The sequence below is a fragment of the Echeneis naucrates genome, chromosome 15 (genome assembly GCF_900963305.1).
Source record: "Echeneis naucrates chromosome 15, fEcheNa1.1, whole genome shotgun sequence".
Taxonomy (NCBI): domain Eukaryota; kingdom Metazoa; phylum Chordata; class Actinopteri; order Carangiformes; family Echeneidae; genus Echeneis; species Echeneis naucrates.
The window spans coordinates 13,127,463-13,143,928 of record NC_042525.1 but is presented as its reverse complement, the minus strand read 5'-3'; the positions used below and the strand labels follow the sequence as shown (position 1 = coordinate 13,143,928).

General features: G+C 40.7%; 1 protein-coding gene across 3 annotated transcripts; it reads left to right on the top strand.

Annotated features, from left to right (window-relative positions):
• The first annotated feature begins 29 nt into the window (after positions 1-29).
• On the top strand, positions 30-15,328 carry LOC115055193 (pleckstrin homology domain-containing family A member 1-like). 3 transcript variants are annotated; one of them, XM_029520763.1, is made up of 14 exons: positions 30-161; positions 3,488-3,717; positions 4,648-4,704; positions 4,832-4,877; positions 7,292-7,389; positions 7,836-7,967; positions 8,233-8,373; positions 8,861-8,929; positions 9,492-9,556; positions 9,680-9,743; positions 9,949-10,038; positions 11,253-11,326; positions 12,116-12,190; positions 13,254-13,615. In XM_029520763.1, exons 2-14 carry the CDS (start codon positions 3,577-3,579, stop codon positions 13,483-13,485), a joined length of 1,284 nt encoding a protein of 427 aa, XP_029376623.1. In that variant the 5' UTR covers positions 30-161; positions 3,488-3,576; the 3' UTR covers positions 13,486-13,615. The 3 variants fall into 3 exon arrangements, with proteins under 3 accessions (XP_029376623.1, XP_029376624.1, XP_029376622.1); XM_029520764.1 differs by lacking the exon at positions 12,116-12,190; XM_029520762.1 differs by lacking the exons at positions 11,253-11,326; positions 12,116-12,190 and having other exon boundaries at positions 13,254-15,328.
• The last annotated feature ends 1,138 nt before the right edge of the window (positions 15,329-16,466 follow it).

Genomic DNA, 16,466 nt, shown 5'->3' with positions numbered 1-16,466 from the left:
TGATGATAGACGATCTTTGCGGCAGCAGCGGCAGCGGCGGCAGCAGCGGAGCTCACCGGGTGGAGAAGAGGCGGAGATGGGGTGAGGCGGAGCGGACAGACCCGACAGCACCGACACCGACCGACCCACACAGCAGCTGCCACACACCGGGAAAGACTCTGGTAAGATTAACCCCAGCATTTGAAAAAACAAAACAAAACAAAACAAAACACCGTTTACACTCACGGTCCTAGCTTTGTCTTTTTCCGTCCGGTTCAAGTTGTCTGTTGAATTTTCCGAAGCTGCCTCGGACGGGTCGCTAATGTTAGCTAACGTCAGGTTGTCGTATCGAGACCAAGACTTAGCAGTCAGGACGCTCAGCCCCGGACAGAAAGGAGACATACAAGCACGTAGGAAGGACAGTTCGCACTGTTAAGTTGATCCGTGTGATATTTGTTTTATGGAGTCTTGTCATTTGCTGACAGCAGGCTAACCTGAGCCATGTCTCCAAGTCAACTTCAGGCCAGAGTTACTGATGCTAGCACAGATGGTGGTAATGTGAAGAGATTTTTTTTTTTTTTGGTCTGTGTGTTACTTAAGCCAAATGGCCAAGTGGCTTGATTTGGTGATATGTGTTTCAGGTAAACAATTAGTGCTTTCCTTTAATTTGTCCTGGTTTGGATACACAGATGAACTCTGCCTGTCAAACCTGCAGGCCTTGTGTGCTGCTTTCACAGGAGACATGCAGAGCCAGTCTGTGGCAAGAAATGACCCTTTCCAGCTGAACTGGAATGACCTGTCCCACCTTTGACATGTAAAGAGCCCATTCAGCCCAAACCCTTTGTCTCCTGTGCCCCTGGTCCTCTGTACTTCAGGGCACAGGGCTCTCAGACACCTCACAGTTCCCAGGTTTAGTCCCTGTAATCCAGGACTGCTTAAAGTGATACAGATAAAAGTTGGGTTCTGTCAAATTCCATTATTATTATTATTGTTATTATTATTATTATTATTATTATCTCTGTCGAGTGATCAACATAGAAAGAAGTCAAAAAAGATTTTGCCATAGTTTCTTAAAAAAAAAAAAAAAAAACAGAACAAAACAACCTATCACTGTTAATAATTGATCAGGGTTTTAGCCAGTTGACACCCAGATTCGTCATTTGTTGTCACTTGTTTGGAGTATGTAGGTTACCGTTTACAGCTGTCCTCTTACTTTCAATGTTATGGCAGCAGTCTGAGATCCTGAAAGGAAAACAATGACCTTCCAGCTGTTAGTTTAGTCTCACTTTATGACTTCTGTGTGACCAGTTGGTTGCCATGTGAGTGTGGACAAAGCCCTCCATCAAATATAAAAAGCGAGTTTAGTGGGGGAAAGTTTGACCAATTGAGAAATCAGCTTGTATCATGCACTCTCACATGACCTTCTTCATACTTGTATCTTTAAATTTGCTTGCTTGCCTAGCTCTGCTTTTGAATGCTTTCGGGTAATTTTGGCAAGTACTAGTAAATATATATATACATACACACACACACACACACACACTTTCAGTATATACACAGGAGGCTTATTCAGTCTACGCCAACATGAAACTTTGTAATGACTTTGCGTGATTGTTTGGATGCACAAGATATAGAAGAAAACCTTCCTAGAAGTGTTGATTAGAAAACTCTGCATCATGTCATGATTGTGTTTACAGAGGACATTCAATAACCAGCACAATGTGACCATCAGAATTGGAGTACCGGTGAACATGTCAATCTGCTCTGTCTTGTCCAACAAAGCTGAAGGGCCTTATCTTTATATGGGACACGTTAGCGGAAAATTGTTAGGCCAAATGCATGTGAAATGAAACAGTATTAGAGATGATGTGCGCTGAATGTTTGAATTTGATGGCCAGTAGTTACCAGAAATGGCAAAAGTATGTATATATTATTTAAACGATGTGTCTTAATGATATTGTTTTCCACCAGAAAGCAATGAAGTGTAATTTGTCGTTCTAAGTCCAGTACCAACTCCCTCAGGAAAATATCTGTTTCTTTAGCAGCTAACAATCTACCATTTTCACCAGCTAGTTTTAAACTGTCTCTGTTGTTTTGTCAACAGTGACTTTTAAGAACTTTTTTTTCTTACGGGCTGATATAATAAGTAACAATATCAACCTCAAAATCCAGTATTGGACTTTCTGTAATTGAGATATATATATATATATATATATATATATATATATATATATATATTTCCATAAATATTAGAAACAGAGGCCACCAATTTACCTGTCATTAAATTCCATGTCTACATGGTAAACGTGGTTGCCTGCTCACCTTGCTCAATATCTAACATCTAATTTGCACCACTGAAATGTGAAGATACAAGCAGATTAACTTGTGCATAGCACCTCATTTACAGGATCACCAAACTCTATAGAGACATCTCTCGCTCTTACATTACAATCAGTCTTCGTGGTGTGTTGAGATAGTCGCCTCTAACATTGTTGCCCCTTTCTCCTGCCTGTGTGTCAAATGGGATGACTTCGATAAATGCAGGGGCTAACTCAGATGCTCCCAGACCAGACGCCATGCAAAACAACTGGACCTTTTGTCCCGGATTTGCCCCCATCCGCCCACACAGAGCTCATAACGTCACAGAGAAAGAGCGTCTTTATCTTTCCTCTCCAAAGATTCATCTCACTCACATATTTTAGGCTCAGATCGAAAAGACAGCAGCTTAAACCGGCAAATGTGACAATATGCCCACAGTAATGCCGGGTGTATGCCCACCCACACAGGGTTTGACACTGAAATGCACATGTAAAACCAAACAGATGCACTTGAATTCTTTACTCTTTTTGTTAATTTCCAGTGAGCAGTAGGTTTCAGGGATGTACAGTAATCAGCAGGTCAGATATTGCACATTCTCGGTGTGCAGCTCTTCAGGGTTGTGTTGTTTCTTTGTGTCGAACACGGGTGAGCTTTTTTTTTTTTTTTTCTCCCTTCTTTCTTCTCTGACAATTCTCAAATGGGTGCTCAGCTGTGGCAGGAGGGAGGAGATAGAAGGGGCTGGCCAGAGGCTTGCCAAATCGGATGAGAGAGCAATTGGGAGGAGATAACACTGAAAGTGAGAGAAGAGAGGCCAGCAAGAGAAGAGCGAGCAGCAAAGAAAGAGGGCAAGTCAGGGTGGGTGGAGGATATAGAAAAGAGAGTGACAGAGTGTAGCGTGTATTCCAGGAAAAAAAAGAGAGACAGTGAAGGAAAGGAGAGAGAGGGTGAGGCTAATATAAAAGGATAAAGGCGGGGTTGTGGTTTTTGTCACATGATCCCTATGCAGGCTGTAGCCTAGTGAGCTCCAGGTGGCAGAGAGACCACAGATACAGTAGATACAGAGAGAAAGAGGAAAAGGGAGCAGGACACGCTAGTAAGACTCACCACAAAGACAACAGAAATTCCTAATTTACTTCCTCCCTCCCTTACAAACATCTCCTTGCACTCTCCTTGTCTTGTTGTCCTTCAGGAATTCTTCCCACTCCTGCTCGCCTCTGCTCTTCTCGTGCTTCTCTCCAATCCCGGCCCCAGCAGGCCAGGGAATGTCCCGGCAGCGAGATGCCTTACGTGGACCGACAGAACCGCATCTGTGGCTTCCTGGACATCGAGGAGAATGAGAGCAGTGGCAAGTTCCTGCGCCGTTACTTCATATTGGACACACAGCAGGGAAGCCTGGTGTGGTTCATGGACAATCCACAGGTAATTCATTAGTTTAATTCCTAGCTGTATGTTTCTTTTGGGGAAAAAGGAAAATAATGCAGTTAACTGTGGTGGCAAATGTTTATTTTGTTAATTCAAAATGGGATTATTTGCAGGCTAGATTCTCCCAGATAACATTACTTACACATGTAGATGAGTTTGGGTAGGGTTAGCTCTCACTGAGTTTTAGGCTAACTGAAGGTCACTTCCAGTTTGACTGTCTTCATTAATTGTTAACACAAAGCAAAGGACAGGTGGTTCAAGACAAACATGCCTACAGCAATTTGGAAGCACAATTTAGTTGGAGTCACAGCACTATCTGCTAACACTGTCTGTGTTTCAGCTATCAGTACACGTTAATGGCAACCAGGTTAGAATAAGAAGAGAATTCAGTTAACTCTAATCTGGGGATTCGTTTTTCTGTGTTTTAGACATTTTGTTGTTAAGTGGACTGATATTTGCAGGGAGCACAGTGGTCTACATCTTCTGCCCTATGCTCAGTGTCACTGTTGTTAAAGTATCTCTCCCCTCGGTTTGTACATCTTGGTAGTTTGGAGTTGCTGTATTTGTAAGTGTGCTGTTACATGAAGTATTCATAAATGATGAAGTGCAGGAGTAATTTTAAATAATTCAGTAAATCTCTTTCTTTTTATAGATCGAAAAAGGTAAAATTTTAATGATGTTAAATCTGGGTCCCCTAGTTTCAGAAACACAGCAAGACTTGGAAATTAGCTGTCATGGAATCTAGCCAAAATATTACTTACTTTATAACTCACTCACTTTTCAGAACCTGACTTGAAAGCTAAATTAATTATGAATCTAAAACTAGTATGAATTGAATTATGAACACTAAAAGTAATTATGATTTATTTTAGCTTTTTTTTTTTTTTTTTTTTAATATTTTGTTGTTTTTACAAAATGTTTCCTTAGAACCTTCCTGTGGGTGCAGACTGTGTTGGCTCCCTCAAGCTCACCTACATCTCAAAGGTATACAAAGTTACCACCACTGAAGCTTATCTAACATTAGCATGATAAGATTATGTATAAATAGATTTCATTTACAGTATTTGGTAGGACTGTGACACTAACAGTTGTGAACTTTGTCCTACTCTAGGTTAGCGATGCCACTAAGCTGAGGCCTAAAGCAGAATTCTGCTTTGGTAAGTAAATAGAAATCATTATAGTCTCAGATATATTGAATGAAATTCTTAGCATTACAAAACAAATGTTATAGTTTACAGAAGGAAAATAATAGAAAATCGTAGATGTACAAATTGTATACAGTTTAAATTCATTCTTTCTTTCTTTCTTTCTATTCTTAGTAGATTATCCATCTACTAAGAATGGATGTTGGAAAATATGAATGACATGTCAGATCATTTTAAAGACTGCAAGAAACTTGCATCATTTAAACACCAGAAAACCCCTGCAGTGGTTTTTACACCTGAGCACCGAGTGTGTAATTAATCAGAGGTTAACAGAGTTGACTACTCCCATGATAAGGAGAAGAATGTTTGCTGTCCTGCTCTGCCCTCTAGACTTTGTCAGGCATTGCAGTCCACTTTATCCATCACTGACTAGGCAGCTTTGTCCAACATTGTCTGTTTAGCCAACACACACAGATGCAGGAGACAGCAGCTGATGATCTGGGCTTATGCTCATTAGAGTTAACCATTTTAGGCTTGTTTGTATCTTCCATTTTTCATAACAGTATTCAGTGTTGTGCTGGCAACTTAAAAGTTTTAGGTTCAATAAATTCAGAGCTCCAGCAGTCAGACTTTGGTCCTGCATTGGTTCTATAGAGCAAAGTGGTCCACAACTTCTTGAAGGGGGAATGGGACTTCTGGATCTCCTGGAGTTGGAAATGTGTTATTAAGTATTAGAACCCTTAGTTTAGATAAATATAAGTTCAAATAACTTCAGTGACTTAAATTTTGATGCATGTTTAGACAAACAAACACATAAACATTTAGGTTCAATAACACAGTCCATGAACTGTAGGTGCTATTTTTTTACTTGAACTGGATGTAATTGATTTACTTGTATTATGCATAGGTTAGTTGACAAAAACACTTGATGCTCACCAGTGAATATTTTTTATTTAACTATTATTCATGTTTGTCCTTTCACGCTGTTGTTCAAGATGGGAATGAAAAATGTTGCATTAATATGAGCCTTCATCAACTTATTCGGCCTCCATTCATTGTTAATATTGACCAGCCTCTCCCATTTTCTTCCATTGGTTTCAATAGCAGGAAATATTAGTGTGTTACACGAAGTTGACTACCGTGTGATGTGTGTCTGGACGTGGATGCCCCCATGTTGTCTTGCAAAGGTTTCGACAGGATGCCAACGTCCTAATCGGAACTTGATTCTGATTAAGTTATTTTTAGACTGCCATTTGTGCCCCCTCCCCACCTTCCTGCATCTAACAACTTTAGATTAAATTTAGGAGAAAGGGCAATTTAGAAAATTCAGGAAATGGCCATCAGACAAAGTTTTGTACAGTGAAAAACTCCAGCCTGTTTGCAGTCTGTGATTGATATATAGTGATCATATAGATCAAGAGCTGCATTTGTGTGAACTTTGGTGCTTGGTTGGATTTTGTCAAGAGGACACATTTTATTATGTGTATCTATGACTCAGATCTGATAACTTCCACCTTGTTATTGCATTGCTCATGAAAGCGCTACAATTCCACTGCTACCAGGCAATGCTCCCAAAAGTACAGTGGGCACATGAGAAGGCAACAGCATTGGATTAAGTCATGCTGATCACCTGAATGACACCATACAGACTGATTATTTACAGGGCACTTGGGGGGGGGGGGGAGTGTGTGTACTTGCATGAGACGAGCTGGACCAAACACACACAGAAAGAGGAAGAATGATCCTCATTGTGTCAGAGTTTTCAGAGCTTTTTTACAGCTCACCACACCCCCCCACATTTACCAATCCAGCTTTAATGTAATTTATTCCCATAGCATCAAAAGGAAACACAGGAGACACAAGGATGGTTTGAGCTGCAGAATTTGGGAAGAGAGAGAGTAAATCGGAGGCTTGAGAGTTTTTCAGCTCCTAAATACTGATCCATAGCTAATCAGCATTTGACCCAAAAATTTCTTTGTGATTGAAAATGGAGTCTGCTCATGTTCACATGGGTATGAAATTATGTGGGACTGTTTTGTGGTTGGTAGCTATAGGGGTTTTCTTTCTCCACCATAGTCATAACTGGGTAGATTGTGGTAGGCTGAGGTAGCTGAGTCGAGCTGGGTCATCATCTGCATGGAGAGAAAATGCTGCTGGTGTGTGGGAGAGTCCCTTGGCTTAGTTGTTTTCCACTTACAGAGAATTCTGTGGCAGTTCTGCTTGCATTCACATAATCTTTTTCTAAACAAGAACAGTGTGGTCAATCATTATATCTTGTTCTTGTAACACTGTATGCATGCAATTGATATCAAAATTAGAATTAATCAGATGGTTTGTGAAGAGAATGTAATCTCAGTGACTGAAGTGGTCAGAATATGTTTTCACTCTTTTTATTGGCATTGCTTTTTTTTTTTATGATCTATTAGTCATCAATGCGGGGATGAGGAAGTTCTTCCTGCAGGCCAATGATCAACAGGACCTCGTGGACTGGGTTGACGCTCTCAATAAAGCCACCAAAATCACTGTGAGTACACACACGTACAGAATGCGCACAGATAAGCATATAAAACCCACAGTTCATCGCAGATTCAGATCCACTCATTTGTTTTTTTGATTTTACTCCTATTTTATCACTTGGAGAAACTTTAATTTCTTCCTCTCCTGGAGAAATGAGTGGGCTATGATGAAACAAGACAGACGTGAGTCAGAGCATGACTAACAGGATGCCATATTGTTAGCCTGAGTGGTGGGAGAAAGGACTTTTCCATTGTTCTCCATGAAGCCTTAACTGTCCAGAAAGGAAAAGGATATGAAATTTGTCGAAGGCTCATGAACTTTTGTATTTATTGAAGTTTTACTGCATCCCAATATGGATCTACAAAATGCAATAACATGTTTATTCATGTTAAATATCTGTCTCATTAAAAACTGTTTTCGGCTTTAAGTCTGTTGTGTTCCTGTTTTTTTAAGGTGCCAAAGTTGCTTGATGGCCAGCAGAATTCAGAGAATCAGAAGGCTTTGCCAGATGTTACAGGAACCAAGAAGCAAGTCTCCTATAAGACTGAAATCATAGGAGGAGTCCCCATTGTCACCCAGACACAGGTTCTAATTTTTACTCCAAAATGCAGACATAAACTTTGATCTAATTTTTTTAAAATCAGAGTTTAAAGCAAGAGGTTCAAATTCAAGATAAAATTCTGTCATTATTTTTTTATGGATAAGATCGAATGAATTATTCTGTTAAGTTACTTTACATTCCACTCAAAATTCATTCTAACATATGGCTCATGTTTTGTGATCTTAGCATTTAGGATGTCTGCATTTGTTTAATTTTTGAATGAATCCTCCTGTGTCACTCATCCTCCAGCGTGAAGGTGCTGATGGTGCAGACAGAGCGGAGCGTGAAGCCATGCATCGCTCACACAGCCAACTACCATACTTCCTGGGCAGACCGGCTCAGGAGCACACCGTCATTAAGTCTGGCTATTGCGTCAAGCAAGGAGCTGTGGTGAGTCCCTGCCACTTTCACGGTTTTTTGTTTGCTTCCACTTTACCCTCAAATGCCAGTAAGCCATTCACATCAGGTATGTGGTGGTAACCTGAATCAGTGGCTGCATATGGTGTAATGACAGGCTGTTCATCATGGCTATACAATTTACAATAAACATGTAGTTAAAATAAAAGTGATTGCCACAAAAGTAAAGTCTAATGACTTATTTCAAGCCTTATGACTTGGGGAGTGAGATTTCATCTTGATGGTGATGTATTACTTGGGTGCTGAAAGAAATCCATGTTCTCCAGTGTGCACAAATCTGTACTTGATCAATGATAAATGCCCCCTCCCCCTCTGTCTCTCTCTCTCTCTATATATATATATATATAGATATATATATATATATAAGATACTGCTTTCACTATAATAACAAACTGATGACTGTGGAAGATCTTCTTTAGCCAGAAAATGAAACCAATGTTCTAAACATTTCTCTCCCCAGATGAGGAACTGGAAACGCCGATATTTCCTCCTGGAAGAGAATTCAATGAGCTACTTCAAGTCTGATTTGGTAATGAATGATTAAGTTGTGTGAAACCATCAAAGAATATTTGTTGATGATGTAAGTAGAGTGGATTCACCCCAACAGTCTGAGACAGTAACACACAACCCAGACTTCTAACGTGTTTTTTGTTTTGTTTTTTATCCACCGTCTGTGGAATTCCTTGCTATAACTTTACATGTCCTATCATGTCCTACCCCCCCCTTGGCTTTTCTTACACAGACACACACATGCATAGACAGACTGTCCTCAAGACAATACTGCACATCCCATTCCCTGTACTTGGCAGAGTCTGCCCTTATTTGACAGTTTTATCAGTCTATTTGGCTATCAACAGGCCCAAAGGACACAGACACTCTGTCTGCTGTATCACTTAGCCAGGTCAAGAATATTACAAACCTTCAGGGTCATTAATTTGAACTCAACTGCTTTATTCAATACTTATGAAACTGGAAAACTAATCCTTGTTTTATGCTAGAATACATTATGAAAAGCATTCTTAATATGTATCCTGTTTATTTTACTTTTGTCTTCTACAAGTGTTAGTTAACATTTGTTTTCCTAACTTTAGGAGAAAGAGCCTTTGAGAATGATCCCGCTGAAGGAGGTTCACAAAGTACAGGAGTGCAAACAGAGGTATTTACCATGTCTTAGCATTCTCCCACTGTACAAAAAGAGCAGTTGTTTACCTTTTCTGATTCAGATAAAAATGACAGATGAGATGAATATATTTTGACTTGTTGTTCACTTTTGTTGTAGTGACATTATGATGAGAGATAATCTGTTTGAAGTCGTCACCACATCAAGGACATTTTACATACAGGTGCATCTTTTTCTATGATAAAAGGAGTGAACAGTGGATTCTCACACACACCAGCTCACACAGATGTTTTTGTAGCTTTACCTATGTGCTGAAATTTTTGTACTTTAAAAGCTTTGTTGCCTTTTTCTCCTTTCACCACTTATCTCGTTCTTGTTTCCTCTCTGTCTCTTTCTCATCATTGTGTTTTCTCACTGTCACTGTCCAGGCGGACAGTCCAGAGGAGATGCATAGCTGGATCAAGGCTGTTTCTGGGGCTATTGTAGCCCAGCGGGGGCCTGGGAGGTCTGCTGCCACAGTATGTATCATACACCATACAAAGTGCAGCACAGTCGCAAATTTAGATACCTCACGTCTTGTGGAAAGGGAAAATGGCTTAAGGCTTAACTCACTTGAAAATAATTCGCAACACCTGTTTCTACTGTTTCACTCATGTCATTTATTGATTCTTGCTCAAAACAACAGCTCACACAATTGTAAGTTTGAGATGTAATGCGAAACCTCTTTTACTTGGTTTCAAACGAAAGCACTGTATTTTAGAACTAACCCTTATTGTGGCACTTTAACAGTATTAAGTCCAGTTGTATTATAGCTATGTTTTTATAGTATGAGGCAACATGTGTAGTCTGCACAGCTACTTCCCAGCTCCTGAAATGAGAGCTGGTACAGGAACAGTTGCTACCAGGCCCCAAGGAAATGTGATTTGGCAAAAAAAAAAAAAAAACTCAATATAATGGAAAGAGGCTATTTTGGGCTGTATTTCCAGTGTTTACTGGTTTTCAGACAAGCCCATTTAGCATTATCCCACCACCCAATAAAAAATACAGGTGTCCTTTTAAAAGTAGTTTTTTGGCCACGTTGCGAACAGTTGATGGATGACAGACAATGAGGGGAGAGAGAGATGGGGAATCATGTGTGACAACGGTCTTTAACCCCAAATGAAATGTTGTAGGTAATGGTCACCACCTTATTCTTCAAGTTGCATCCCCCTATTCTGACTTTTTTTTGGGGGGGGGGGTTAGGGTTAGGATTAGGATTTGGGGGGTAAAAAAAAAAAAAAAACACATGCTGGCCAAGCTGTCATCAACACTTTTCAGTATATGCGATTTTGAGTGAGTATGCTACGTATGTTTCAGAGCTGCTTAACTAGCTCAGCAGCCCAGAAGCTTAGAGAGGAGGACTTGGCAAGTGAGAAGACAGAAATAAACGTTCTTTAGTCCTGATTGTAGAGGAAATACTATCCTCTGATGCAAATGGTTCCTTCTTGTTCGACTGGAATCATTCTCAACGCGTCTCCGCTGACTATTTCTCCACAGTTACCTCTATCTTGCCTTCGTGTCTGTCTTTCTCTCGCTTGTTTTTCTCTCACCTTCTTTTCCCTGTACTGTGCCTGTTCTCTGTATTCTCCTCTTTCCTTTCTTTCTTCCTTTGTCACTTTCTCTCCACCTCCTCCTCTCCCAGTAGGCAGATGGCCCATCTGCTCTAATCCTGCTTTGCACTGTGTTGTTGCAGATGCGGCAGGCCAGACGGCTGTCGAACCCCTGTATACAGAGGTATACGTCCCGAATCGGGGAGTGCAGCAGCACGTACGTCAGCTCGTCTAAATTCCCCCCTTTAAACTATAAGTTCATCTTTTTTAATACTATTTTCCACTCACTGGCTGGCCCTTTGTGGTTGTAGACATTATGAGGGAAGATCAGATCTGACGGCACATCTGATGCTCTGTTTTTTTCCTTTTTTATTTTTATTTTTTGCTAAGAACAAACTACACCCTACGTATGGCTGTGATAACCCAACAAGCGCTCCTCTCTTCACGCCCTCGTCCGCACTGCTTCTCGCATCCACTTCTCTTCCTTTTTGCTTTTCTTTTCCCTTGCCAAAATGTCACTAAAATCTCAAAGTTTACAGCCCTTTGCATCTGGATACTTTCCGGCTAAAACTAAAAATATTGTAAATTGTGAGATTCGAGGTGTGCTTACTTGAGCTTCTCTTGCATGTCATGACTGTCACCACAAACATGGCAACTTAAAGAAAGCACACCTTTAGTCTTTCAAATGCTAAAAAGTGTTGCCCAGGTAAAGAATGACTCTCAACGGTTGGAATATACTCATCTGGCCATTGGAAAGGCCTGCAGACACTGCCCCCCCCTCCTTTATGGCTTCACTTTCACAGCTTTTACATGTCTTCACCATTCAGTGTAAGAATATACATGAGTTGATGAGCAATCCACGTGCAAACACATACTCAGTGCTTGAACTATGCTACCAGCACAACTATGAATACCTTAAGCCTGTTTCTATCTGTCTTTATTACTGGGTACATGTGTCTTTCACACCTTCTGTTTCTCTTCCCTTCATGCCCTGTTATCTCTGCAGTCTGCTGCAGCTGTGTACCTGTCTTAGATGTGTGACATCCTGCTTGTCTCTCCTCCTCCCTCCTGTTCGCTGCCTGTATGTTTTTTTTCCCTTTCTTTCTCATATACACAGTAACTTGTTTCCTTTTGTGTGCTAAATGTTGAACATTTTTACAGCTTTTAAATTAGAATGTAGCAGCACTGAATCCACAAGTCCAGAGTCACAAACTAAAAGTTTTCATGAAGTTGATATACCTGAAATTTCTTTTTAAAAACAATTCAAGTGTCTGAGTGATGTAACTACCAATCAATCAGTGCAATAAATGCAGGGTATTTTCTAGGTCCTCACTTTGTTAGATTTTCTGGTGATCTGTCTTCTTACATTCAGCAGATGCCAGATTTTGGACCTTTGGATTCTGCATTAATCTCTTAACCCTTGTGGTTCCCCTTTGGAAGAAGAAATTGGTTCTTAAATCTTGTGATGTGTCATGATCCTTATCAGAAAGTTCACAACCCTGTAAAGTGTCAGCATGTCACTCTGTCACTGTTGCGTCATGCTGGAGAAACTGTAAGACTAAGCCTTATTCTAGACAGAGAAACCTTGTTGAAGTTGACAGAGATATTTGTATTGGGGTGTGTCGGTGCTTTATGGTTGGGATTTCTTGCCAAGCAACATTTTACAAGCTACTCAGTGGATACTGGCTTGTTGTTTTCACTACTACTTCTGTGTTGTTTCCTCCTTCCCATGCTTCTACTTTGTGTTTCAGAGATTGAAATCTGACAGTGAAAAACTGTGAATTAATGAGCAACAACCAACCACTGCTTCCTAAGACGCTCTGCTCTTCCACTGCAACCTGTTGAGACTACCAAAACTAAAACCTGCTGACACTACTACCGCTACTCCTGCTACCTCTACTACTACTACTATTACTACTTCTACTTCTTCCGCTACTACCACCATCTCCACTCTATCAATGCTACATTCTTCAGTATCTACAGCCTTCAAGCTGCGTCAGGCTCCACACGTTGGTGCTAATTCCAAGTCTGTGACTCACTTTGGCTTAAACTACATATATCAGGATACTTACTTACTGTTAATGCCATCCATTATTCCACTCTCATTCTTGCTCTCTCTCTATCCTCTAATGTTTCCCCTACAGGAACACAGCAGCCGTTCCACTTTCTACCGCAGCCCCTCGGGCCCCCCCGTCCCTCGCTCGCCCATATCTGCCATGCCACCATACTACCCAGAGTGGGGTGCTGCTGTCACGTGCGGCACATGCTCGCAGCCTGGCGTGGGACAGCGAGCACTTCATGAGCCTGCTGCCACGGCCCAGTCACAGCCACACGCCAGCACGCCTGTCCCTGCAGGAGACGCGTCTGGCAAAGTGACCTGTGAACCACCTGTGACCACCATCACCAACTTGGAGGAGTCACCGTGGCGTCGACGGAGCAGCTTTGAGCCCTACATGCCTGAACCACCCCTGGACCTGGATGACGCTGACCTGCCAGTGAGCCAGGTCTGAGCCTATGAACTGGACATTAACCTTTGCTCATCTGGATGGTTGTTGACAAATGCCATGGATATGGAGGAAAGCATGCTCAACAGGTATTCAAACAGGGCAGACACTGGTTTTCAAACTGAAGCTGTTGGAGGAAGAAAGTATACAACATCACAAACTTGTCTTTTGAGCTCCTCCGCCAGTGTGCAAAAGAAAAAAGTTGGGTCATCACTGAACTGCACCTGTGTGCCAAAGACGGCCCAGTCTTTACCTACACCCTTCGCCTGCCTGCTGCCCCATTTGCAATGGCATAAGTATATGCTATGAGTTGATGTTGTCAAACAAAACTACAAATTTTTGTTTACTTGTGCTAATTAGACTTCAGTGACATAGCTTTATTTTAACCTGTACAGACACAGTGATCCATTTATTGGTATTTAGTGGGAGAGGATTTTTGTAAACCACTTTGTTCCAAGAAAATAAGGGAGCTTTTAATGATGCAAGGGGGTTTTCTCATATCTGAAAATAGTGTCCAAACTGAGGGCTAGCTTTTCATCACCTTTCTATAATCTAACTTACACAGTGTGGTCTACACACTCACTATTGTAACACTGGATTTCTCTACTACCATTGCTCATTGTTAAGGATGGAGGTCAGGCCTAATCTGACATCAAACCGACACCTTAATACAACGAAATACAATAATTTAACCATTCTGGACTGGTCAAGGGCCAGATACAAAAAAAAAAAAGGAAATATTTGTGTATCATCCAGTGTATATAATACTCAACTAAATGACCACTGGCAGTTGGTCAGATTCTTAGTTGCTGAAATTTTGATTTAAACAGTCAGTTCTTCAATTTTATAGTGGTGTTCCCAATGACTGTTATTGACCACAAGCCGAATTATCTTATATGTAAATGTACAGTTGTTAAAGTTATTCCACCTCTGAAAGTAAAGTGCAAGTACTGTGCAGAGGCTAAAAAGAAAAGCAAGACAACTGAGCGCTACCACAGTGCATGCATCATTTCACATCCTGAATTGGCATTGTTGCAAACTGCATTTTAGCATACCAGACTTTGTGAACTCACATTTGTAACACTGGATGACGTGGCGAAGGAGCAACAGAGTAAACAGAAATTGCAAGACGTAGAATTATATGCCCTTTATAATTCATAATTGTAAAAGCTTCAATAACAGGTCAGCTCTAAATAAGCTTAATTGCCATTAACTGACGTCAGATGTCATTGCGTGAAGATGATTGGTCCACGTGAACACCATGCAAACATTTGCAATCATGATGTAACAGAGGAAACATTCAAGCTCTCTTTTTGACTACATGTTGGTTGTTAATGAATGCTCTGGTTCTAGTTTTAGTTTGTCTACAGCTTCTGTGTGTGTGTGTGTGTGTGTGTGTGTGTGTGTGTGTGCGCGCCGAATAGAGCTGTGTGCAGCAGAATTATTTTTGTATGCTTCTAGAATGTTTCCTGGTCTTATCCCGTTTACCCGTGTTGCCATCTCTGCAGCAGGCAGTATGGTTTTATTTAAAAATCTCTCACTTCTGTTCTGCTTCATAATAGACACTAATCTTTTATTTTTAAAGTGCCTGCTCCATTTCAGCTCAGCACAGCCAAGCTGTTTCACCTGTGTTCAATCTGGTGTAATTGGTTTGAATTGTTTCTATTTATTACATGGATGACTTGAAAGAAATAAACACTGAAAATGTGCTCCGATCTCCTTGATGATCATTTATTAAGATGACTGTGTAACTAAATCGTTCATAGCTATAGTGAGTCTGGGGAGAGGGAAAGCCACGCCTGCATTCATACCTTCGTTTGTTTTCAATGCCACTGCTTCATCACTCATCACGTCTTCTCCTGCCCTCTTGTGGTGATAAAAAATACTTGCACCTGCGTCACTGCCAAACACATCCCATGGATGTAAACTCCACAGGTGCAACACATGTTCGAGAATCAAGTAGAGGAAGAAAACTTCAGCAAACCATGTCTTCTATTTTCTCCAATATTTTTCCTCAACTGCCAGAAAACACGGTGATTTCTTATAACTGCAATTATAAGAAATCCAATTATGAAAGAATCAAAGTGCTGCTCGGTGTGATCCACTTGCTTTTGATTGCAGTGTGCTTAGAGTTGGATTTTGAATTGAAAGATTATGTATGACAGCTGAGCCCTCATTACATGAGCTAGCTTTGTGCTTACAAAACCATTTACTACCAGTATTTTCCAGTATGCACACGTGTACTACTCTGACTTAAAATCCTGAATTGATAATGCTATTACGTAAATAATAGGACATTATTATTACTATCATCATCATTATTGTTGTTGTTGTACTGATTATAACTATTTAATTGGAATTTAGAAAATGTGCCTGTAGAGAAAATCAGCACTAAAGCGCTTGTGTGGTGGACTAAAATGTCAACTGTGTTCATGCCTTTTCTACAGTACACAACCTGAGTGAATGAAGTTCCTCTTATTTTCCTTCAGCACTGACATAGTTCAACATCTTTAACGCCTCTTCATAAGCGGTTTGTAACACACACAGCCTCTGGCTTCATACAGTATCTTCAAATGGATTATTTGCACAGTGAGGTCATGGAGCAACACTGAACGTTTAATGTAATGGAATATGAAAATGTGTTTTTAATTAGTTAGATAACAAAATCTGACTGTGCTTCAGTGTTTGAAAGGACAGAATACAGTGGATGCTCCCTGTGTAGTGATGCGGATGGTGATTGGTGGCTTACAGAAACCTCTCAGCATAGCTAAAGCTGCTGGATGTATGGGATACTGTGGCTGAGCTGCCATATCATCACTGATCTTAACAGTGGGATGCAACACTTTGTTGTGG